Below are 24,726 nucleotides of genomic sequence, written 5' to 3' on the forward strand. Positions count from 1 at the left end.
TAACATTAGCAATATCATGCATTTAGCCTTACTTGAAAGTTATTTCTATGTGTATTTCTAAACTCTAAGACTTTGCATGTAAGTGCACTAAACCATGTGTATTTCTAAACTCCGAGATTTTGTCTACAAATAAGTATGAAAGCCCCAAAAGTTTATAGACTTCACAATCCCCAAATGCATTGGTTCATTTACTAATTGATTAACCTTCTAATTGGCAAAAGACATCAAAATTCATTGCAAGAATTGGATCTTTTAAAGTGAGGCAGCATGTTACATGCATAACTATAGCTTATCATCGTATAAGTTTTTTGTAATTTTCCTTAACCTTACGATAAGTATGTGTGGGTTGATTTCGAAAGGGATGAAGGTATCTATTGAATTACAATTATATGATGTGAGATAACTACTAAATGTGTTATCAATTGACCACTTCACATGAAGTAGTCAAGTGTGTGAACACACTAAGGCCTAAGCTTTCTATCTATGACAAAAGACTAGCTAAGTTCTTATCAAAAGAGGCTTGACTTATGTTGAGTTTATTTTAGTGTAGCTATGTGGTTGTTAGCTATGCTCGTGCAATCCTTACAAAACCGAAGGCAAGGTACAACTTGTATCAACACTTGATGATATGGAACATCAAGGTGGTTCAAGTTCATCTCACATTGTCATTGAGGGGTAATCTAGTTTGAAGCTTTCTAACATTTATTCTTAATTTGAAACTTTGAAATATATACTCTTATTTCTATGTGTTGAGATAAGTGTGCATAAATATGTACGTTTGTATGCATGTTCATTGGCATGCCTATGTAATTCACTTATACACTCCCTTGGCTACCCCAATTGTTGCGAGGAAGCAAAATGTGAGGCTCGTATTAACTACAAATGAAACAAACAATTGCAGTTAAGGCCTCGGTCACTAGTCTTCGGGTGTTTGAGAAGCAAATGGAGGCGAACATCTAGCTGACACTTGAGAGGTGGCCCTCCCTAGGGGAATTGCATAGTTTCCATGTCCCTTATCATCTTTTCTATCAATGTCTCTTACTAGGGTCCAATCAGCCACTATAGTTTCTGCCCATTGCCTTCCATTCCCAACCTTGGTTTGTTGCCAATCGGATTCCTTCTATTCTTCTCCTCATCGAATTTATATTGTTTTCACCATTATATTCAATTCCACAACTTCAATTCTGTTGTGTGAGGACCACCATTCTTGACAATGACAATGTGGGCACATTCTCCACAACTATTTGAGAGGTTTCCTTAATGGTTTAAAGCATCCTTTTACCTAATTCATACCTGCAAGAAATATAGCATTTAATATATGAAAAGAGGAAACATTTACTGTAGCAATATATAGAACTAAAAACATGTAAGAGAAAGGATTTGTACAAGCTCTCAAGGTCAAGCACCACAAAAGATAAGACATCCTGTTCAGAAACAAATACATACATACTTTAGATGGTGTCACAAATCAAAATATGTCTTTAGTTAAAGTCACAAACAAAAATACAACAGTGTTAGTATCACATATCAATACAGGCCCACATGTTAGTTCTAGGATATACTACTAGCTATTCTATGAAGGATATAACTGAAATCAAACTTGCAAAATTACCATACCTTTACTTCACTAAGCCACTAGCTGGTATAACATAGACAGGTTAGGAATGAGGCACAATAGGTTTTGTTTGTGGTAACAGTCTCAATTTGCCCCTTTCATGTGCTCAATTCTTCTATTGAAGTTTCCAATCACATATCTGAGGTGAGGAGCCACTAGTTATGCTCATAACTGGACAACACAATTTCCCCATTTCTACAAATAGAAAAATGTCGAGAACAGTTATTTAAACTGGCAGTCTTCTTGTCGGATGAACAAAAATAAAATAAAAGTTTGATGAATAATCTAACAATAACACATGAACTCAGATATCAAACAGTGCTGCGTAGCATTGGCATACAAACTTAAATGAAAAACTTATTATCGCCACAAAACTAAAATAAAATACTAAAAGTGTACTAACAAGTAAACAAGAAATACTCTGAACAAACGAACGAAGAAACTATATTGGAGACACAATATGTAGCATGAGAAAAACATGATTATATATGAACCAATGCACAAAAGTGTGAGAATCACCTTTTCCATGCCTAATGCATGTTGGACTCTTAGAAAAAAAGAAAGGATTTTCTGGAACATTGTAGATGGAAACAACCTATTTGTTTTACAATGCATCTGGGGTAAGTAAAGTATGCTTGTATGATAATTATGTAACCCTAAACCCTTCTTGAAAAACAATATATTTATGATATTTTTATGGTCATCACAACTTCCTCTTGCCATGATGTCGATATTGAGCTAGAGCCGGAGTAGTTAAACTAAGTGTGTAAGGATGAAATCAATGATTAATCCTGTTGAGAGAATACTTCCCAATTATAAACAAAATATACTCAAACATTAATCCTGTTTAGAGAATCCTGATTAATCTCTCAAACATTAGATTCTTTATGATCATCGCTCTCAAATGGAGGAGATCACAATACAAGATTCTACACCAACTTACTTAATCACACGCATATCTTAAAATCTAGCGCTTAAGCAATTAAGCACTTAAAAATTCTGATGTAATCATTGAATTATGGCCAATTTTGGTCTTAGAAGACGTTAATATGTCTTTCTTTCTTTCTATCTATCTCTTTCACTCATGTTCTTACACATAAAGTTTTGATACATCTCGCATCCTGAAGATTGCAGATCCATTCAAGATGGAAGAGGGCAATTGAATCAACATATAATGACAAGCTTCAAGATATATCTTTAAGAGTAAAGAGAGTTCAGGATTACCGTCACCAATCTGAGGTACCTCTAAGGTATGACAGCAAGAATATTGGATGATTTTGGACAAGATCTTGCTTGAAACATTGAGGAGAGGGACAATACTATGTGTGCCTGTGTCTTCCACCATGTCGATTGATGATCCGTGACTCGAATGCCACCAAGATCTCTTCCACCTAGAAGAGCTCATTATCAGAAGCGCTGAGGTTCCCCTTATTTTCTTTTACACATGGCAGCAAAGAAGAAGAAGAAGAAGAAAACAGAGTAGGGAAATAATTTAGGGTTAGGGTTTGAATGAAAACAAAAAATAAATAAAACTAGGAATTTGAACCTAAAACTTGGCATTAAAAAACAAATTGAATAGAAATGGAAATAGAAAAATTATATGGATTAATTGAGAGCTCTTACTTGAATCTCTCCTTAGTACTAATCTCTTACACAAACTTCCTTTTATATAGTTCTAAGTGTGATTTGACACTCACTCTCCTTCTATTTTGCCCATATAATATCCCGTGGTAAAGATTGTACCGTAGTATTCTATACACATGGATGAGAAAGTGTCTGAGGGTTAAACAAGAGTGTAAAGAAGGGAATGATTACTTTTAATCCTTGGGATTGAGACAACCCATTAAGGTCAATTGTGAAGTTGCCTGAAGGGCCTTAGGTCTGGCTATAAATATGAGGCCTAGCTACCTTTATTTTGCCACATTATTGACTACGTTGAGACTCTAAACTCATGGTGATCAAACTCTCATAGCGAGCACGCCAGTACCAGGTACGACTCAACGCCACCGTGGTGGTATGGCACGCCGATTGAGGCTTGAGTCCGTCTTAATCCCTTCGCTTGGGGGTGGTCGTGTGGATTGGCACCCTTCTTTCTCTCTCTCTCTCCAAGACCTCTCTATTTTCTAATAATATATTTCCTTATCTCATGCTTACATTAGGATCTAGCTCTAACAGGTGGTATGCCCCTAAACATTGATCTTGAGGTGGTCCTCAAGAAGAACTCTCGAGTAATACAGAACTTTCGATGAGAACACACAACAAGTATACCATCTTTACATCCAAGCACATGTGGATGGTTTGGTTTTTTCCGGTCCTTTTTCTCTATCAAAATCCAACTCTAAAATTAACTCAAATGGGTGGTTGAGTAGCTGGACTGTCTTTGGATCTAGTTGGTGTTAATTGGACTCCTTGAAGCTCAAATGATGGACTTGTCCTATCTAATATGGTTATGATTTAGGCATTTCTATTTCAAGATTGTTGGGAGTCAAAAGTTACTATGTTATTGCTTTGTTATTGCTTTGGCTCAAGTTGATAGTGGAGCATATCTTTATTTTGTGGATAGTATAGTCGCTTCTAAGCACACAATAATTAGAATCAAACTAGAGCACCTAGGAGTTGGTGTGATTTATGGTTGCGAGATTTCCTCTAGAGAAGTTACATGATGTACTACATCCCTTTGTATTTATTTTTAATTAATATCAACGTTGATTAAATTTAGGACATCAAGAAGTGACCGCAATAAATGCTGACTAAAAATCAAAATGAATTAATGAAGGGTGAAGTGGTTGGAATTAATTGTATGTTTGCAATGCTTAATTCCATATTTCTAACACAATCTTTGATTGTTTGGTGAATAAGCATAGAGTGTTTGGGAGAGGCTTATTTGGTATAGCGATACCTACAATAACGTCCATGGGAAACTTTGTAGTGTAGATTTTGACGAACTGATTAGTGAATTGACAACATTGGATAATTGCCCTAGGATGACATCATTCATCTTGATGAAAAAGTGTGGTGAACCGATTTGGATCTAGGATAACCCTAAGATAAACCCATGTTGGTTCCCATTAGTGTTATAAAGGGAATCCTTTGCGCATACACAAAAAGAGGGCATAGATGCATGGACAAACGAAAGGTATGAGTCCATTAATGATGTCAGTGAGTGAATGGATGATGATGGAACAATGATGTATCAAATAAGGTCAACTAACTCTAATAGAAAATAGAGGGTAAAACCTAAGCCCAACTCCAACTAATGTTCTCTTTCCAAGTCAACCCATTTTTCGATGGAGGCTAGAATATATGTTCTTATTATCGTTGATCTGACGAAAACAACTAATGAGCACAAGCGTGATATTTATCCATTTGAAAACTGACAGGGCGATAGCAAATTATTCAAGTGGACTACAAGATATGATAATATAAAAGCTTAGGCAAGGTTTCGGAAACGAGATGTCTCATCTAATCAATCGATAGTTTTCATTCGAAAGGATATCCACGATCGAATGACGGAAAGAGTCGAGTTGACTTTCGTAATGATAATCATCGGTCAAACAAGCTAAAACCACTTCGAAGATTCTAAAGGTAGACAGATGACAAAGAAGATCCGGGTTACAAGTACGCTATCCGATTATCGCGAGCGAATCGACGAAAGGGTCAAGGTGAGCAGCGACAACAGAATCATCACGGATTATAATATATCGAAACGTGACAAGGAGCGGCTTTGACGGAGGCTGCAACGAAAGCATTTGTGGCGATCGAGCCAGCCGAAGCCAAAAAACATTTCCGATTCGTTAAAGATTAGAAGCTCTGGGAATGTTACGGAGAAAATGCTCTGTCGATCTGAGTCTGGGTCTGGGTCTAGGTCTGGGTCTGGGTCTGGGTCTGGGTCTGGGTCTGAGTCTGAGAGACTCAGGGGAGTCATTCTGGGAACTCGGACCCGCGAGATGAAACAAACTTTAAACTTAACCAGAGTTTGTGTGTGTGGTGAATGAAATGGTCTCTTTTTTTTTTTTCATCGCTACACGTTAAGCTCACAAGACCCTCGAGTCAATCGATCTGTGCAGATTAGATAACATAAAAGGAAATCTCCCCCCTGCTCCTCCTACCTGAGACAATCAATGATCTATCTCTGAGAGAAAGAGGCATCTCCATAGACATGGTTTATCAATCCTTTACTCCTGACAATGTCAAGGGCCTTGCCCTCGCCTTAAGCTCTTGCATCTTCATTGGATCTAGCTTTATCATGAAAAAGAAAGGTCTCAAGAAAGCCGGTACCCTTGGTCTCTCAGCAGGTATACAAACATACTACTAACACACGCACACACACTTCTAATCTGTTTATGTTTTGTCTGAATGCATGAATTATGTGTATGCATCATGTTGATCTCACATCACTTTGTATGTTTCTGTTGTAAAAATATACTTATAGACTCTGGAGGTCATTCATACTTGCTGGAACCTCTTTGGTGGGCTGGAATGCTGACAAGTAAGTATTGTTTGATCTCTCTTTTCCCTTTTTTTGTTCATATTTTAGATGTTGAATGCTTCTCTTTTTTGTTTTGCTAACAAGGCTATGAGGCTTGTGCTAATTCATGTGCTAACAAGGCTATGATGTATGCTAATTCATGTTGATTTATCCCTTTTTCTTGCAAACATGGTAACAATGTACAAAGGGAAATCTTTCATGCTTGTATGACTCATAAGGAAACACTATTCATCAGGGTGCTAGATATCTATCAGTCAACCATAGGGAAATATGCTATATACGTCACAAAAAACAGTGAAATTTATTGCAAACATGTTTAAAACACTCAAACCATCATATCTGAAAATTGAAGTAAGGGGATTAAAGTATTTTTAGAAACGACCTGTTTGAAGTATAACAAACTTGCATTCAGTTTCCTAATTGTACATTTGTGATAAACCTAAACTATGCATGCACTGTTGTCAAAGTGCTGTAAATATCCTATATGTTGTCTCTCATATTTGAAGTTCTGGATGCGTATGTTTTTACATTCCAACTTGTTTGTATGTCTTCTCTTGTGCTTTACAGTTTGGTTCGCGTCAGTTTACTAAATTATCAGTGATGATTCCTTTAGTGTCTGGTGTGCGCTGCTGTCATAGAAAGGGTTTCAAAGCATATGTTGTAATACCTAAGAATTCTCATTGCCCAACATGATGTTTTGTTAATTCAATCAACTTATTAAACTGGTAGTGGCATTTGTCTAGGTTATTTGACCCATCCAAGATCTCATTACATTATACATATGTCCCTATCTGCAAATATGCACACTAAGCCTGAAAACAAACCCTGGAAAACCTTGTTAATATTATGATAATGTGTGTTTTGACCTTAGAATAAGAAGTTCCAATAACATAAGGAATCTTCTCTTTGTATTTTTATTTATTTACAAATGCTAGATTGTGCCTTAGATGGTTGATGTGCTCTCCAGGGATTTGTGAATTCCCTATTAAGGTTATATTTGTTTTTACCTTTTCATTTCTTGATTGCGCTTTAGATGGTGTCTGTTCTCGTTGTTAGAGATCTCCCATTAACATTGTCTGATTTATGCATATTGTCTTCGTTTGGTTTTAAAATTAAACATTATTGCTAGCATATCTTTCTCTATTGTATGATGAGTTAAAAATAATTGTAGCATTGTCAAGTGTCTCCTTGAATCCTAACATCACTAGGGCATCTCATCCCATGCCAATGATGAATATAAACACGTTTTGGAACTTTCAAAGACAAAAATTACAATATATTTGACTTGAGAATCTTACATGTATCAATGACGAGATACTTTAGTCATGTCTTACACTATTTCTATTTACTTAGTTATATTTATTTTGGTTTGTTGTTCTGAGGTAATCTCTTGTTTAGTCTTATGGGTCATTTTGGCCTCTTAAAATTCAGTGTATCTCTCTCTCCCTTGGTGGAAACACACAATTATATTAATAAATGTGTGAAAAACACTATAATTATACCACAACTGAGTGGTATCAACCGCAATATGGATATTGGGACATGCTAAATTGCCAATAGGCAGGACACATACTCCATCAAGGAAAGAATTTTGATTTTCTCCAATAAACACAATTGCCACATCAATTCTACCTTCAACTTTGCTCTAATTCCATGCCCATCATCAAATACAAATGCATTGGATGTATCCATATTTTGAAGACAAAAGCTATAATATATCTAACTTGTGAATCTTACATTTGCCGAAAACCATATTGTTTAGTCTCTTTTTATCTTATTTACTTTTATATTTAGTTAGTAATATTTATTTTATTTTGATTTCTTGTTCTCAAAGACAAGACAACACTTAAGATGTAATCTCTTGTTTGGTCTTATAGGCTATTTTGACCTCTTAAAAGACATTAATATATCTTTCTTTCTTTCTTCTCTCTCTCTCATTCATTGGTAAAGTTCTTAAACATCGAGAGTCGCTACTCACTTTCACACGTATCAGGTGAAATGTAATATTTTTGGTCTCATGGGTCATATTTGACCTCCGAAGACAATAATATAATCTACCTATCTATCTATCTATCTCATCTCTCATTGGCATAGAAATGCCTTGTTGCTTCCAATAAAGATTCCCCTCTGAGTCTCATTTCAAGAATAGTGAATGTTTCATCTGTACATGTGTTTGGGTGTTAACCTATGGATGTTGGCTCATCAAAGTTGGACACCATTTGGGTTGTCAACATCATGTGGATCTTATTGATCATTTGCCATTACGTCAAAGAAAGATGAAGATGTACTTGATTGGAGAAGTTCTCTGATCAGAGCTTTGTCTTCATGGGTTGTGTGGAAAATGTCGTTGATGATGTTTGGGTAAAGTAGTGTGCCCACACCCTCTAGAATAAATCCTTATTGCTTTGAAGACAAAATGTTCTCAAATGTTGTGGTGGTTGGAGAGGAAATTTTCAATATTCAATATATGTAGTCCAATTCCATCACTAATCTATCCAGAAAGAGAAAGATCCAAATGCAATTCCGTGTATGTTTCAAACTTCCCTGCAATCAGTTGACTGGGATTGTTTTGGATTCACTAGGCATCCTTGTAATCAGGTGTCCATTCCATTGTATCGATACTCTTAAATATTCCAAAAGTTTCCATCACAGTAGGATCTGCATTATATTCTGAGCTTGGATTTTGGTGTCTTCCGCATTTAGTTTGGATGTGTGACATGCTCATTGGGTAATTCGCTATGTTGCAATTTTTTAGCGTAATCTGAAGCTTATGACTGGGAAATGGGGACACCTAGAACAATCCTGGCATAGAGTGGTTCGACAAATACACTTGAGCCTAGATGGATGTACCTTGCTTGTTAAGGTGCTCAGCAGAAACTAGCAGGTCATACATTCAACCCCTACATTCCACGGTGATCTAGAAAATTAGTGTTGTCAGTGAGGTTTGAACCCAAGTGTATATGGACATGGCTTATCACTAGAGTATAGGCCTAATACAAAGAAAAAGAAAAGAAATAAGCTGCATTTCCCTTGTAATGATCAGGGAGGTGGATCATTGTCAACTGAATCTTCAAGGAAGATTTTAATCAAAATGACTGTGCATATTGATTTCACTTATGCAACTAGTTTGCCATTGAGCATAAAGTTTGCTTAGAATAGTTATTGAAAACAGGACATTGTTAGTATTTATCAATAAAAAATGGAATATTTGCAGTGATTACAGGTGAAGTGGCTAATTTTGCAGCGTATGCATATGCTCCTGCCATTTTGGTAACCCCTCTTGGTGCTGTTAGCATTATAGTAAGGTAAGAGCATATAGTATGCAACTACTTTTCTTTACATGTTTTGTTGAAAGAATGCATATGCATTTGCCAAAATCAGTAAGCATATGCGATAAATGTATAACATAATATAGTAAAGTAAAAGCATATAATATGTAAAAAACGTAGTGCATGTGTTTCGATGAAAGAATCATGAAGTGTATGCTGTAAATATTTTCATAGTAATGTAAACATGACTTTATTTTACTTGAAGTAAGAACCAATAAGCAGAAAATGGACATATATGTGGGCATTATCTTGGTAAAGACTGTTTCAACCCACTTGTTTAAGAGAAACTTCATAAACAACCTCATGGGATGTTTTCTACAGTGCTGTTTTAGCGCACATAGTTCTCAAAGAGAATCTTCATGCCCTTGGAGTTTTGGGTTGCATGTTAAGCATGGTCGGGTCTGTAACAATGGTGCTACATGCCCCAAGGGATCAGAATATTGAGTCTGTGGAAGAGATTTGGGAGCTTGCAACGCAATCAGGTAGGCTTTTGTATATATTTTTTGAGATAAGTTTGTGTATATATACCTATTTATAGTATAATTGTATTTTTCTATGATATCTGGGAATGCACTCTTAGTTATACATTTTCTGTGCAGCTTTTGTAATATATATGATATTGGCCACTGCCATGATATTTGTCTTGATCATATTCTTGATACCTGTGTATGGTCGGACTCATGTGATCGTGTGTATCAGTATATGCTCACTTGCGGGATCGCTAACAGTATGTAAACAATAATTATATAGATAGATAGATAGATAGATAAAAAAAATCTAACATCTGATATCCATGCTACTCATGAACAGGTAATGAGTGTAAAAGCTCTTGGTATTGCCATTAAGCTGAGTATTCAAGGGGATAATCAATTTTTGCATCCACATATATGGGCTTTTGTAGCTGTGGTGATTGTATGTGGCTTAACGCAGCTGAATTACTTAAACATGGTGGGGGCTAAATTTTGGATTTATTTATGTGTTTATTTTACTGGAAGATTATCTTCTTGGTTCTGAGGAGTTAACTTGCAGTAATATCCCAGGCATTGGATGCATTTGATACAACAGTGGTTTCTCTGATATACTATGTGATGTTTACATCATGCACAATTTTGGCAAGTGTCATCATGTTCAAGGTGAGAATTTATCTACCAGTAAGAACATAATATTAAGGAAAGCTCCAGCCTCCAAGATATCTTTTATTCTCACAAATGCCCTTCTCTCAGGTTTTCATTAGTTTTCCCAAATGTCCTGGTTCTGGAACAAGAAAAAAACGAGGTGGATTTAACCGGGGGGTTGCTGTAATTAGTAAATATAATTGAAACATAGGTGAGAGGGAGTTGTTTGAAACTACCCCATAGGCATTTTGGAAAATAATGAAAATTTAGGTTCATTTGAGGGATTTAAGGAAAAACTCAGAAGTTTTTTTTGGAGAGTCTCCCTATAATGTTAAAAATGTATAGTTAATTCTGTTGCAACAGAGATAAACCTCTTGAGAGAGTAATTTAAAAATATATAATTATGTGAGTGATACAGAGTTGGCAAGGCCAGCCTACTTCAAGTATAATCTCAGAAATGTGTGGATTCTTGATCATCTTGTTTGGCATGACATTACTAATAGTGTCAAAGGATATTGGGAATCCTGATTTCTTCCGAATAAGTGAGTATCTTTATATTCTCTATAGTTAAAATTCAGATTTCAAACATCACTTTTGACCTGCATCACTTTTTTAACAGCTGCATATTATCCATTCTCTCCTATTTCAAAACGCCTTCTTGCAGATCAAAATGATTCCAAACAATTCAACAAATGAAGGTTGGTTTTTCTTTTGTACAACGCTTTTTCTTAGTTGTTCCATGTTTGTAACGGTGGATATTAAAGAGAAACAGAAGGAAGAAGGGCCTCTTTGTACAAAACGAAATAAGTACACTAAAATTTGTATACCTCAAGATACTCTTATGTCAGCACCACCAGATTAATGGATTTGATTTAACTGAGAAAACTATTCGAAGATTGGACTCAATTGGAGCAACCCTTGATCTAGAAATGGTCATCGCAAGCATATGTTTAGTAAAATTTCATTAAGCGTATTGAAGAGTTTTTGCCTCGTGCTTCTTGCTTCTTGCTGGATGGCAAATGAACTCGTCGTGGAAAGGCTAGATGGCCCAAATGGATACTCTTGTAAAATTTTAAAAGATTTATTGGTGTGAATTTTGCAGGTACTTGATGTAAAGCTTGTTCATAGGTTCTCATGTTCAATAGTTCTAATCATGGCCCACTTATGGAGCATTCTTTCTCCGTTTTATGTTCCTCGTTGTGTCAACAAATGTTGATTTGAGAGGTGTCATTGGCCATAAATCTCATATTCAAAAGGGTTCTTCTCATTGATCTCATGTGGGTAACAACTTTCTTGTCTTTGTTCCATCTTGAGTATTTCTTTTGTTGAATATATAATGGGGTGTCCATATGTTACCATCAGCTTGAATTGCCTTATATTTTTGTACAACAATACCCAAGGATTATGTATAACTCAACTTCTCCACGATTCTTTCAAGTCATGTATAAAACACTTTTTGCCAAGACATTGGTAAAGATGAGTTTGTCATTCCATGAATATTGTAACATCATATTCCTTGTATTGGTGCATCATCTTATGGTTTATAACCATTTATTACCTAAATTCTAACATGAACACTCCCAAGTTTTTACCGTGAAAATTTTCATGTTTCATCAATTTGTCCATGTTTATCTTTCATTGTTCTATATTGACATACAACGATAATGGTTTCTCCTTGGAGGTTGAATAATCCTTCACACTGCATAATCATGCATGTGTTAGTACTTGTTTATTTATGCTCATCCCCTTCATTGTATGTTGAAACAAATTTATGCCACTTTTTAACGGCCAAGTAACATGTTTGCCATGGAAAATTTCAACAGTAATCACATCTTAGAAATAGTGAAAATATTGAGATATATTGACTGCCTAAAGGTAACCCATAGAGCTACTTCTACACACAATAACAATAATACTTAGGTAAAAGTGATTGATAATCATCCTAATAAGATGAGGATTTGTCAAAGTTAGATGATATGATTAGATCAAAATATTAATAAAATACTAATAAAATGAAGTGGTGCTATGTTATTAAGAACAATAAGCATCATAATTAGATTGTATCCTTCAATCATAATGTTATTGCATTATAAAGTTGAATTATATGGAACTTATTAAGCCCTTTGAGTAGTTTGTTGATCCTTTGTAATCCTATATTGTCTCATCTTTTATGTTGATCAAAGTTGTTATGGTTCTAGGCATCCACATGGGTGCTGGCAACATGTGAATGCACACTCAATTGGATCGGGATTAGGTGGCCAATAAATGGGGTTCTAGATCTCATTCTCAATTATCAAGTGATCACCACATTCTTGAATTCACCATCAATTTGGGGGTGATATGTCGAGGATAGGTTCATAGAAGTGCCGAATGTTCAAAGGAGTCGTCACCAAAACTGGGGGAAGAATTGAAACCCATGATCGAGGGTGATATCGTCCAATAAGCCGTTAGTCAAATTCCTTTTTCAAAAGCAGTTAGTCAAATTCCACCCCTGAGATATTTTTGAACATGGGGTAAAGTGAGCCATCTTTGTAAACCAATCAATGATCATGAGAACCAAGTTGTACTTATTGATTGAGGGTAGGTTGGTGATCAAATCAATTGATCTCATTTGCGCCGAATCGGATAAACCGGCTAGGGGTGTGAAGTCAACTATTAATGAAACCAATAGATTATTGTAATTAAATTATTAGAAGTGACGATTTAGATTAGGACAAAATAGCTATGACTCTTAATAAAGAGATATGATCCGGAAGTATGTGCCGATTTGATCTGGTGTTGTATCATCACATGCTTACCTATAAAGAAGGGGCATGAGTCTTGTATAAAGTTGTCCGTATATGAAGCGTAATAGATATCTATAAGTTTGTGCATACAATACCCTACTATTTTGATTTCGATGTGTGTTTAACAATAAGTAAATAACATTGTGATTCGCCGATCCAGACGGAGTAATTACGAGACGATTCGGACTGTGAGTATATTAACCGAATTATCATATTCTATCCAACGAACATTAATTATTAATTGCAGTCTGTGTATTATTCCCATCACTCTTACCATGATCTTTGGTGAGGGGTTCTCAAGGATTGAGTATCTAACCCATGATTCCTAGGGATTAAGAAACACCCTAACTGGTGACTTGGCAAGTTGAACGAAACCCTTCTTGAGGATCTCATCAAGGTATGTTTAGAGAGCCTAGAGTTCTTGTTCAGACAATCTATGTATGGGGTGGACAGGTAGATGGGTGCCATCTTGTAGATCGATTGGGCAATCACATTATTGATGTTCAAGCAAGAGATATGCATTTCTTTTCTCGAATACATTGATCAACAAAGTCTTGGTATTTCGTAGGCAACAAATCCGAATCGATGCCCACGATAGATGGAGGCAAATGTAAATCGATTACTTTTCTTATTGGACGATATCACCTATGTTCCCTAGCCTCAATTCATCTCCTAGATTTGGATACGACTCCTTTAGGCATTCAACACTTTTATGAACCTATCCTCGACATATCACCCCCAAACCAATGGCCAAACTGAACGAGTCAACCAAACCCTTGAATGATACCTATGGTGCACTATCACCTACCAGTAAGAGAATTGGATCAACTTTCTCTCAATGGCCAAGTTCATGTACAACAACACTCTCCAATCAGTGTCACAAAATACAGTTTCCATCCTCACTTGAATGTTTCCGTCTTTTGCCATATCCGTGAACCCTCGACAAAGGAATGTGTCTACCTGCTAGAGATTGTACATTGTGACAATAACTTTGATTATAGATGGTGGCAAATCTTGAAACATAGTTGGCCTTCTAAATGGCCATTTAAAGCAAAGGACTTCATTTTGGAGAGTATTGATTCAGAGTTTGCTTTTGAGATTACTCTAAAGCGATGGGACTAGCAACAAGGGATTGCTTCTTTTGCACTGTTCAAGTAGAAAATACTACTTGTCATTTCATACAATGACCAATCGCTAGTCAGATTTGGAGTTACATTTCTAGGTTTGGCAAGTTTTGTAGCATTTTTATTTGACGCCACGATAATGAGTGTTCTCATAATTCACACATGTTAACCCAAAATGAGAGATGAAGACCATTTCCTATTATTGAGATAGTGGGGATTGCATCATATTTGGGATATGCACAATAGTTTCGTATTTGATATTAAGCATGAACTCAAAGAATATCTACCCTCAATTAAGTGTTCATCTTGCCTTTTGGCAATTTAACATGTCCCACTACCCTTGTAATAGTGGTGACCACACTATTGTAGTACCATTTTAGTGTTTTCACACACATTTATTAATATAATTGGGTGTTTGAGAGAGAGAGAGAGAGAGAGAGAGAGAGAGAGAGAGTAGAATGAGACAAAGAGAGAAGTAATCAAGTATTTTTATTGTTACATATGACAAGCCAACAACATTAGTCATAACATGATTTGCTAAAGTTTGCAAGCAAAGAAAAGACTATAATATTGTATTATTGAAAATGACATAACATTTTTTAAGTATGTGATAGCCTGTTCATTTGAACTGTCTTCTCATTCAACATCAATTCACGCACCAATTACAATCAATGCATGTAATAAATATACCTAGTTTTGATGTGCACATAAGACATGTACCCTAGATTGAATTAACATCTCTTAATGGGCCTTTGCTAACAACATGTAGATCTCTATCCGTCAACAACCAACCACCTAACTAACATAATTGCAAATCATAACATACTTTGGTATGGTGTTTCTTTACCGTAATAATCTTGATGCTAGAAGTTCAAAGCAACATACTTGCCACCAAGCTTTATCACATCGATAGGTAACCTTTCATGTCAATGTTTCTATCAAGTTAGGAACTCACAACATAACCAGCACAACCTAAGATAGTTAACAAGCATTTCCAATTATATTTGAAGTTGACAAAACATGAAGATGAAGCGCAAATTGCCAATACACTATGACCAAGAAACTTACATGATGTGTCATAGCTTGGTAATGTTGTAAGAAAACAGAGGTGAAAAATATGACAATAATCTTGTTGCTCAAGCGTGCATATTTTTGTAAACTAAACAACATTCCAAACGAGATCCCAAAATCCTAAATATTTGTAGCATACAAGGACAAAAATCTCCATTGCGCATACATTGGCACGCGTATACATATTTGTAGTGGGTGGTTCTGTATGTACTATGCACATGTATATGTATATACATGTTACAATACATGCATACACACATACATACATACACACACATACATGCATTCCATAGATGAGAGGAGTCCATTGGAGCATGAGATAAAGAAATTGGAGTGACAATGAGGGCAATTATGTAGTTTAGAATTATTGAGACAGTTCTCAAATTTGGTGTTTATTATTTTGGAGCATCATCAAAGTTGAGGGCATAACTAATGGGATCATAGAGCAAATTAAGACGAGGAGGGCGTTCACACGCAACCGCCCCGACACACACGGCAGGCGAAAAACACGAGGTTGGAGCGCGCGTCCGAATCCGGCGAATAAGGGCCTGACACTTGGCGGACTCACATTGGCCGTCGTGGCGCCATTTCCCCAGCCTAGCCATATTGTTACCAAGTTTGTATGATTTCTTAGTATAATGAGAATGGTGATGATGAGAATTAGGGCTAAGGTTTAAATAAATCCGGTCATTTGTGTTATATTCATTGACTGTATGTGTGGAATTGGGAATGAGGATTTGGTAACGATGGTGATGGTGATGATGGGCAAAGTCAAGGTCATGGTCATGGTGGAGCTTCATATAAAGCATCAATGCTCTGATTTGTGCATCCATGGATCTCTGCATATCCTTCCTCAACTCTGTCCACCATCTCTTGATTGATCTAACCCTCATCTTGGTAACCCACTTGTGAATGGATGAATAAATGAATGAGAGAGAGAGAGAGAGAGAAAGAAAGAAAGAAAGAGAGATAGACCTTATAAAGAGAGAGAGAGAGAGAGAGAGAGAGAGAGAGAGATTTTTAAGTCCTCAGGAGTTCGAGTACGACCTTTCGAGTGAAATATTTTCCCGTTATCGACGTGTGTCACCCGAAACTCGGGAGTTTCATCTCCAAGTGTGTCTTGGCCATTGAGAGTGTGGACATTAGTTGCCAGGGCCGACATTTGGAAAATGTGTAGGGAGGGATCGGCCTAGGTTTTAAAGAATGTGGAGAATGTGTTGGGACGGATCGGCTCATCGAATGTGAGAGCATTGCGTTAGACAGTTATACTTGAGAGACCTGAACATTGCTTTAGAGTGTGATACATGAGCCACCCAAATTTAATCGAGGTAAAGGGCACGCACAACCAACAAGTCTCGTAGTTAATACCCTTGGGGGTGAGCTTTGACAATCATAGATGGGTTACATGGGCGAGTGTGATTTAGTTCTTCAAAGAATAATATGGTTCTGTAGTATTGATGAAAAAAATGTAACATAATGTGTGGGCCACGCGAGCCTCCAAATCTCTCCTGAGGTAACTTGTCCATGAACAATCCACCAACAAGTCTCGTAGTTAGTACCTTTGGGGGTGAGCTCTAACATGCATGGGTGAGTGTGATTTATTCGTTCAGCGAAGAATATGGTTTTGTGGTCTGATGAAGAAAACGTAACATAATGTGTGGATCATGAGCCTCCCAACCCCTACCATGGTAACTCGTCCATGAACCTCCAAAACTTGGCCTCTCCTTAGGAATGGACGGGGAAGACGATACCCGTGATTACATTTCACACTTAAAGGAACCCTTTTGTATACACACTTCCTTTAGAGAAAGTAAACTTCCTAGGCTTTCACCTAAATATTAACCTTACGACCTTCTCTCCCTTTTTTGTTCCTTTGCTTCTTTACTTCCTTTTTGAGGTTGGCTTTCTGTCCCACCTCCACTACTCCACTACGTCGGTGCACTTTAAAGCACTCCTATATTATACATCAAATTTAATAAGATTCCCTGCATGTTTCCCACCCCCTTATGACTCAATGCACACCACACCACCCCATGACCTTTGTGAATAGTGAACACCATGGTTCTCATTGTAGTTCATTCATGACACAACTTTCAATGTAATAAAGAACCTATTACAAACAGGTTTATGTGATAATCAAATACACTAGATTATGTGTATCATTGATTGCTTTAAAGAGGCATCCCTAACTTGACATGTGCACTTTCATGATTAATGCGTAATAAGTTTGTTTGTTTTGAACAAAATATCATGGTCGAGTGCCCTGCCTCCAAGCATTGGCAACAATCACCACTGTCCACAAGTATTGTATACAATATTCTTTGAATGCATTGTATAATAATTCCCATTATTATTAATTCTCGCATACATTTTCAATTGTTCTCTTTTATGAGTGCTACAATATTTTTTCATGGGTAAACCGTAAGACGATAAAAAGAAAAGCACAAAAACTACGGAATAAAAATCGACAAATAGGAGAGTTAAAAGTTTAACATGCTTGTTTGCTAAGTACCTAAGGGTTTAATATCAATGGATTGGCTAGCCTATTAATTCACTCTATTGATCGATGTGTCTCTATGTGCATCTACAAGAAAGGGAGAGTAGGTATCTTTTTTTTTCCATAAAAATATCCTCCATTGGTATTAAAATTAAAGTGGTAAGGGGCAATATACAAATAAAATATAATCTAAGCCATCTCAACAATTATAGATCATCCGAGAAAAGACCAAAGATAAGTGATATCATTTGGCAAGATACCTTCTTACGTTATTCAATCAAAGCATTTTTAGTGCCTCGTCATGAACACCATACTCTACATAGCCTTGTTGAGAGTGCAACCATCATTTTCTTAAGCGAGATAGGAAGATTTCTATTTGATTTATCCATTACATAGAAGAACTTTGATGACCTTTCCCTTTGAAGGCTAAAATCACTATCTCAAAAAGAGAAATTTGCCCACAAACAAACCAATTTTTAAAAACGATTACTTATGCATCTAAGGCTCTCATTTTTTGTGTGTGTGTTTTCCTCCAAACTTTCCATTCCTCACAATTTTTTAAAACAATCACTTCTCTGGCTCTCTTTTTCTGTGTGTATGTTTTGCTACTAGAATATGCATGCATCCATGGCTCTATATTTCTCTTTTCCACCAAAATTTCCGTTCCTCACCTCTAGCATCGATTAGTACCTGTGTATTATTCACTTTCCTTTGAGCTTGCAAAATGCATATAGTCCCAAATACCACAGTAAAGAAGTCCTTCATATTCCCACAAATTGTTTGAGTCAAGGGAGAGTAAGGTGTTGTCTTCAAAAAGATTGTATAATTCAAGAAGAATGCCAAAATGCATGAAGCCAACACAGCAAGTTGAAAACCTATTTCAGACACTCAAAGAAAATTCATGGTTCTCTCTAAATCTTCATTTAAAATTGCCCATAGTGCCAATTTGGGTCCACAAATCATACCATTACACCATGTAGACCAAAACTGTTGAGCCCACTTGTTTTACCTTGCTTTGGATGCTTTATTGTTGACATACAAAGTGGAGTGATCCAACAAAGTTTAGGGTTTGGATGGTTTATTGATTTTGTAATTTGTGGCAACTCTCTTTATCCGGGTTATGTTGATTTGTTGTGAGGAAGAAGATATGCATGCATACACCAATCAAGAATGAGAGACAACGATGAAATTAAGAAGAAATATTAAGCAAGGCATTACAACAAAACAACGAGACAATGGGTTGTAACTTGTAACTTGTAAGTTAAATGTGCTTCTATGTTAGGAGCATATACAACTTTGTGGCTTAGTTTTGACTTAAGAAAACAAGTTGCTAACCTTAATGACAAAACCAACCAAATTGTTAACTACACAACCACTCCTTCCATTGCCTAGTCTCCATGCCATCCCTTTTTCCAAGTTTGACGTACAAGCCTAGAATGAATATTATCCTCACAAATCGATGACCCAACACATAAATCTCAGCGTTATTGGGTTTGTCCACAAATTTGCATCATAAAAATTAAAAAAATACCCCTTTAAAAATTGTGCACCGAATAAGAAATACTTGATTACAAATGAAGACTACAAATCACTCGATTAAAGCTAAAATGATAACAAACAAATAAATCAAATCATCATTTGTTTTTATTTGTGTATTTGGTTTTGAATGACTCTTTATATTGCTAGTGGGGAACCTCGAGACAAGGTGAAAACTCACAGCACAAACACCAATATACAACAAAGTTGTGCTCAAAAGGAGGATTTTCTTCTATTCTCGAGCCCCTCTCAAGTGAACATTAAAATTATTTTCTTTATAATACCGATTTGGAGGGGACTTGCATTCGATAGGCAAACAAACCCCTGTCGAAAGCGGAATCCTTTCTAGACAAGAAAAACTTCAAGGCCTTTGTTTTTACAAGTAGTTTTTATTGTTGCTCCAACATGAATGACATTGGCTTTCACTAAAAGAAGTTTATTTCATGTTATTTTTTTACTTTTTCTCATATACAATATTAGCTTTTTTTGTTTTTCATTTATTTTTGTATTTATTTGAACACTAGTTTTGATGTTTATCTCTTTATTTATTCCTATCACTAGGTCTTTTTTTTAAATAATTTATTTATTTGCTAATGCCATCATGGTTTGAGCTGGATATCGTATATCGTTATTGCTTGAATCGGAATCGTGCATAAACACATAACTTCCAATAAATATAGCTAAAGAGTGGTGTTGCCTATAGAAAATAGCATGGATAGCATGGCATCATCCCTTGCCGAGAAGAGTGTTCACTCGATGCCCGAATCTCGCTGTGGGCAAGCATCATCATGGAGGAGCATGCATTCAATCACAAAGTTAGTCACAAGCACCGTTGTCAATGCAACTTTAGAAGGAAATATAGAGGGAACGTGGTTTAATCGAATATTACCTATTGTGGTGATTTTGTTTGTGTTGGTTTATCAATGTTAATGGTATCAATGACAAGGTTGAATAACTTACATTAAGGAATAAAAATTATCAATGTGTATAACTTATAAGTATGGGTTTAATATAGTATTGCAATGATTAAGGTTTATTTTGATGATATGACGATGATGAGTTTATATTAATGTTATGAGAATGATGAGTTTGCATTAATAGATATCATAATGATTACATTATGCTAAAGATATACTCATGAGTCCAAAGTCCGTATAGTTCTTTTAGAACTTGGAAACGAACTATGTAAATTGTGGATGTTGAATGTAAGGGTGTATAGATGTTTAGGGATATGTTTATCTCACATATGTATAAAGGATTCCCCGTGAAATTGGTATCATTTGGGGATCCATGTTTACAACTATTATGTGAAGGGGTATATGTAAGTGGTTGTGTGAATGATCCCTTATGAAAAGTCCACGATTAAGAGATTTGGTTGTTAACAAGGAATGGAATGGAATGGTATTGATGGACTTGCATGTAGCAATGGGCGCGGTTCAGTTTCTTGGCCTTGAAACCAAACCAAACCATTTATTTATATTAAAAACCAAACTAAACTGTTTAAATTTTATGAAGCCATTTAAACCAAACCGTTTATGACAAAATTAGAACCAAACCAAATAGGTTTATCATAAATCAAAACCAAACCAAACCTATAAACCTTAAAACCAAACCACATAAGCCGAAACCGCTAAACCGTGAAATTCAAAACCAAACCAAACCGAAACAGATAAGTTGCTAAACCGCTAAACCATGAAATTCAAAACCGAACCAAACCGGATCATAATATTTGAAACCAAACCAAACGGTTTATTTATCTTTGAACCAATAAACCGTTAAGCTGTTCGGTTCGGTTTGAGCCGAAACCGTGCCCATTGCTACTTGCATGGGCGATGTAGAGCCATGGAGAGACAAAAACACGTTTTTAAAAGCTCAACAACATCCATAATAAAACTCATCAAGATCTTGAATTAAGAGACTTGTCAAATGAATATACCCTTAGTATGGAAGCAATATTGGATCAATAAGCTCGTTTGATCTTCAAGAATACAAGTTTCTTTTGAATCAAAATGTAGCTTTAGCTATCACAATGTAATTGTGGCTACTGCCTATTCTCCTCATCATTTACTTGTCAATCTACATTGTGATTTTTTGCTTCCATCGAGGATATTGATGTCAATACCCTACTTTTTGCTAGTCCAAGAAAATGTTCTAAACCCTAGAGAGCAAGAATATTTAGAAGCAAACATTGTATCTTTTCAATCTCCAATAACAAATTTTGGAATCACATTTTCCAGTCAACTAAGAAGTCACTTAGCCAAACATAGTGTTGAATAAATGTGTACCCCTCAGTACCTCAAAGCATGCAGCCCAAGTCATATACCCATAATGCAAGCTTTTCACACTTGGGATGCACTTTTTTTCTAGCATACGGGGGCAAGTCATGTACAAGCTCATATGTTTGAATCATTGTCAATATCGGGGAGCTCAAGCTCATGCACCCACATGTCGAGAAAATTTGGTATAATCTTCGAAAGGATTTGAAATTCATACCCTCATCAAGCTTCCAATGAGTCTAATTTGCAATCATGGGGAAAAAAACCCATAGGTCTTTGGCAGATACTCTGTTTTTTCTTTTAGATCAAGATTAGATGTTATTTTGCTACAACTTGACACTAAAAGCCAATGATACAGTGGTAGTTTTAACATCGGCATGTACCCCCTCGTAATACTACACCCATTGTGGTTCTAGTAATTTTATGTTGTGTGAGTAAATAAATTGCCTTACTTAGTGAAGTGAAAGCTCCCCTTGATTTTTTGCTTTTTTTTTTCCTAATAAATAAATAAATAAGGAAGAATAAAACTAAATAAATTGGCAAAAATAAAATATATTAAAATAAATAATAATAATAATAATAATAGAGAATAAAAAGAAAATAAAGGATAATGTTATGGATAACTGATGCGTTGGGTTTCGAACCCAAGACGACGCATCTCGTGAAGAAAGAATTAAGAAGACAAAAAAACAAAATCCGCTATTATTTTATTGAATAAAAGAAAGAAAATAAAAATAACTCTATTTTGTCAGTGAACGTTGGGAGGAGGGAAATAGTGTAAAGTGTGTGTGAGAGTAGTATATATATATATACATACATTATACATATAGATATAAAGAGAAAGAGAGGAAAGAGTATATCTATGAACAAATAAGAACCCAAAAAAAACCTTCACTACATCCATTACTACTACTGCTACTACTACTACTACTTTTAGTGTTTGGTTTTGTTGGTATACCTTGTTAACTTGATGGTCTCCATCCACCCCATGGCTCAAGCTTCTCAAATTTGTTGTTTCGCAACATTAGGCAAGTTATATCCTCCTCCTCCTCCTCTCTCCCTCTCTATGTGTGCTCCATTGCTTGTTTTGTTTTGCTTTGTTTCGTGACAAGTTTGCTAGTCCGGAGTATCACAATGTTCTACCACACATTACTTGCTTGTGAGGCCAAAGCCTTGTGTGTACCATGTGTTCTACCTATGTATGGAGAAATTGCTTGTGAGTGATTGGTTTAGCGGTTTAGGGTTTGTCATGTGTTCTATCTACTAGATATTGATTGTTGCGTGTACCACACATTCTATCTTTGGAAGTTTGGGTCGTGAGTATCACATTCTACCACAATTCATGTGCATGTTTTCTCTAGGCCTTGAGTATCATTGTGTCTCTTGCATTGTTCCACATTGCATATAACCAATTCATTCATTTTCGGTTCCGTAGATCACCCACAATTGCATGGGTAGAGGGTGTTAGCCATAACAAAACACCTATCCTTAGGATGATATACTAAATCAATAGAATGAGAGTTCCGAGTTTCATACACTCTAACAACCAACTCTAATGCTCTAAAGTCACATAAATATATGTATCTCCGTGATTGATTAATTTTGATTGTTTTTTTTGCCATTGATGTGAAACAATGCAGCCACATTGGTAATATGGGCCGCGACCACCGTGTCCGAGGCAACGAAGCTAGTGGTCGTGAACGAGGGCCAGATAGAGATATGTGCCAAGTATTGGGTCCCGGGGCCTAAAGCCGCGGGCGGGGGGTGCCGTGAACTCCGTCCGGGACAAGCTTGGGAATTGGTGTCGTCGTCCCCATGGGAGGGTGCAACAATGTGGGCAGTACGTGGGACGTGCAACGGGGAGGCATGCCACACGGGCCCGCCCAGCGGGGTCACCCAATTCCAGTTCACATTGTCCGGCTTCGAGGCAAGGGATTACTATGATTTGTCCGTAGCGGCCGGATATAACGCGGGAATTGCGGTCCGCCCGACCAACCAAGCTTGTCCGGCCCTCTCGTGCATGTCACTTGCACATGGTGCATGCCAGGCGGGCTCCACGAAGACTTGCCCATATGGCTCAACTGATTATCGAGTCACCTTCAAGGCTTAAATCAGCTCCCCAAAAAATGGCCAATAAAGGAAAATTTTAGCATTGTCAATAAAATGTAGAGAAGCAAAACACTCTAGGATTAGTGTGGTTGTGGATACCTTTCATCTTGCCATATTCTAGAGTTTATGGGATACATTTTATGTTTGATCGTTTTTAGCTTCGAGTTTTTCTTCTTCTTCTTTCGTCGAACAAGTTGTGTCACCGTCAAGGTTTAGTTATTATATCATGTGGGTAAAACTTGGAAACACCATTGGGGACACCTCTATTTCTCTACATGCCCCCAAGTTTTTGTTCTTTTCATAATTAATCACCCACAAAGTTGGTTTGTTAATGTCGAAATGAATTGCACTTAGTTTGTTTTTTAGTTTATGCTGGCAAATTAACATATTTTCACATTTGCTTGCATCATAATTTGGCTGTTTTGTGCAAGTTAACCCTACCCAATTCAGTTTTTTCTTAGGGATGGAGGAAAAAAGAACTAAAATGTTTTGTTCGAAACGTCATTGTTCTAATGGCATTATGGAACAAAAGATAACATAGTGTACTATATTGTGGTACTCATGATTATACTATATATAGCACATCACATTTATTGATAATGGGATTCACCGCGCACGCTTGAAATGTCACAATTGTGAAATGATGTGCATTCTTGAATTTGATCCTTGGAAATTGAAATGTCACAATCGTTGAACTGATTGAGAAAGGGATAAAAATCAAATTGTTTGCGATCTTTACTTTACTACACAATGTAAGTACTTAAATCAAAACTTTTACT

At 36.4% G+C, this 24,726-nt stretch overlaps 1 protein-coding gene across 2 annotated transcripts; it reads left to right on the forward strand.

Annotated features, from left to right (window-relative positions):
* Positions 1–5,690: 5,690 nt before the first annotated feature.
* Positions 5,691–23,350, forward strand: LOC147854925 (putative magnesium transporter NIPA3). 2 transcript variants are annotated; one of them, XM_087331690.1, is made up of 10 exons: positions 5,692–5,910; positions 6,048–6,104; positions 9,319–9,409; positions 9,755–9,915; positions 10,033–10,160; positions 10,244–10,381; positions 10,474–10,566; positions 10,967–11,090; positions 11,168–11,246; positions 11,651–12,137. In XM_087331690.1, exons 1-9 carry the CDS (start codon positions 5,775–5,777, stop codon positions 11,242–11,244), a joined length of 1,005 nt encoding a protein of 334 aa, XP_087187816.1. In that variant the 5' UTR covers positions 5,692–5,774; the 3' UTR covers positions 11,245–11,246; positions 11,651–12,137. The 2 variants fall into 2 exon arrangements, with proteins under 2 accessions (XP_087187817.1, XP_087187816.1); XM_087331691.1 differs by lacking the exons at positions 11,168–11,246; positions 11,651–12,137 and adding an exon at positions 23,307–23,350 and having other exon boundaries at positions 5,691–5,910; positions 10,967–11,114.
* The last annotated feature ends 1,376 nt before the right edge of the window (positions 23,351–24,726 follow it).

This window comes from Azolla caroliniana, unplaced genomic scaffold, assembly GCF_043228905.1.
Source record: "Azolla caroliniana isolate FFs.n. ecotype wild unplaced genomic scaffold, voAzoCaro1.0.p SCAF_15, whole genome shotgun sequence".
NCBI lineage: Eukaryota > Viridiplantae > Streptophyta > Polypodiopsida > Salviniales > Salviniaceae > Azolla > Azolla caroliniana.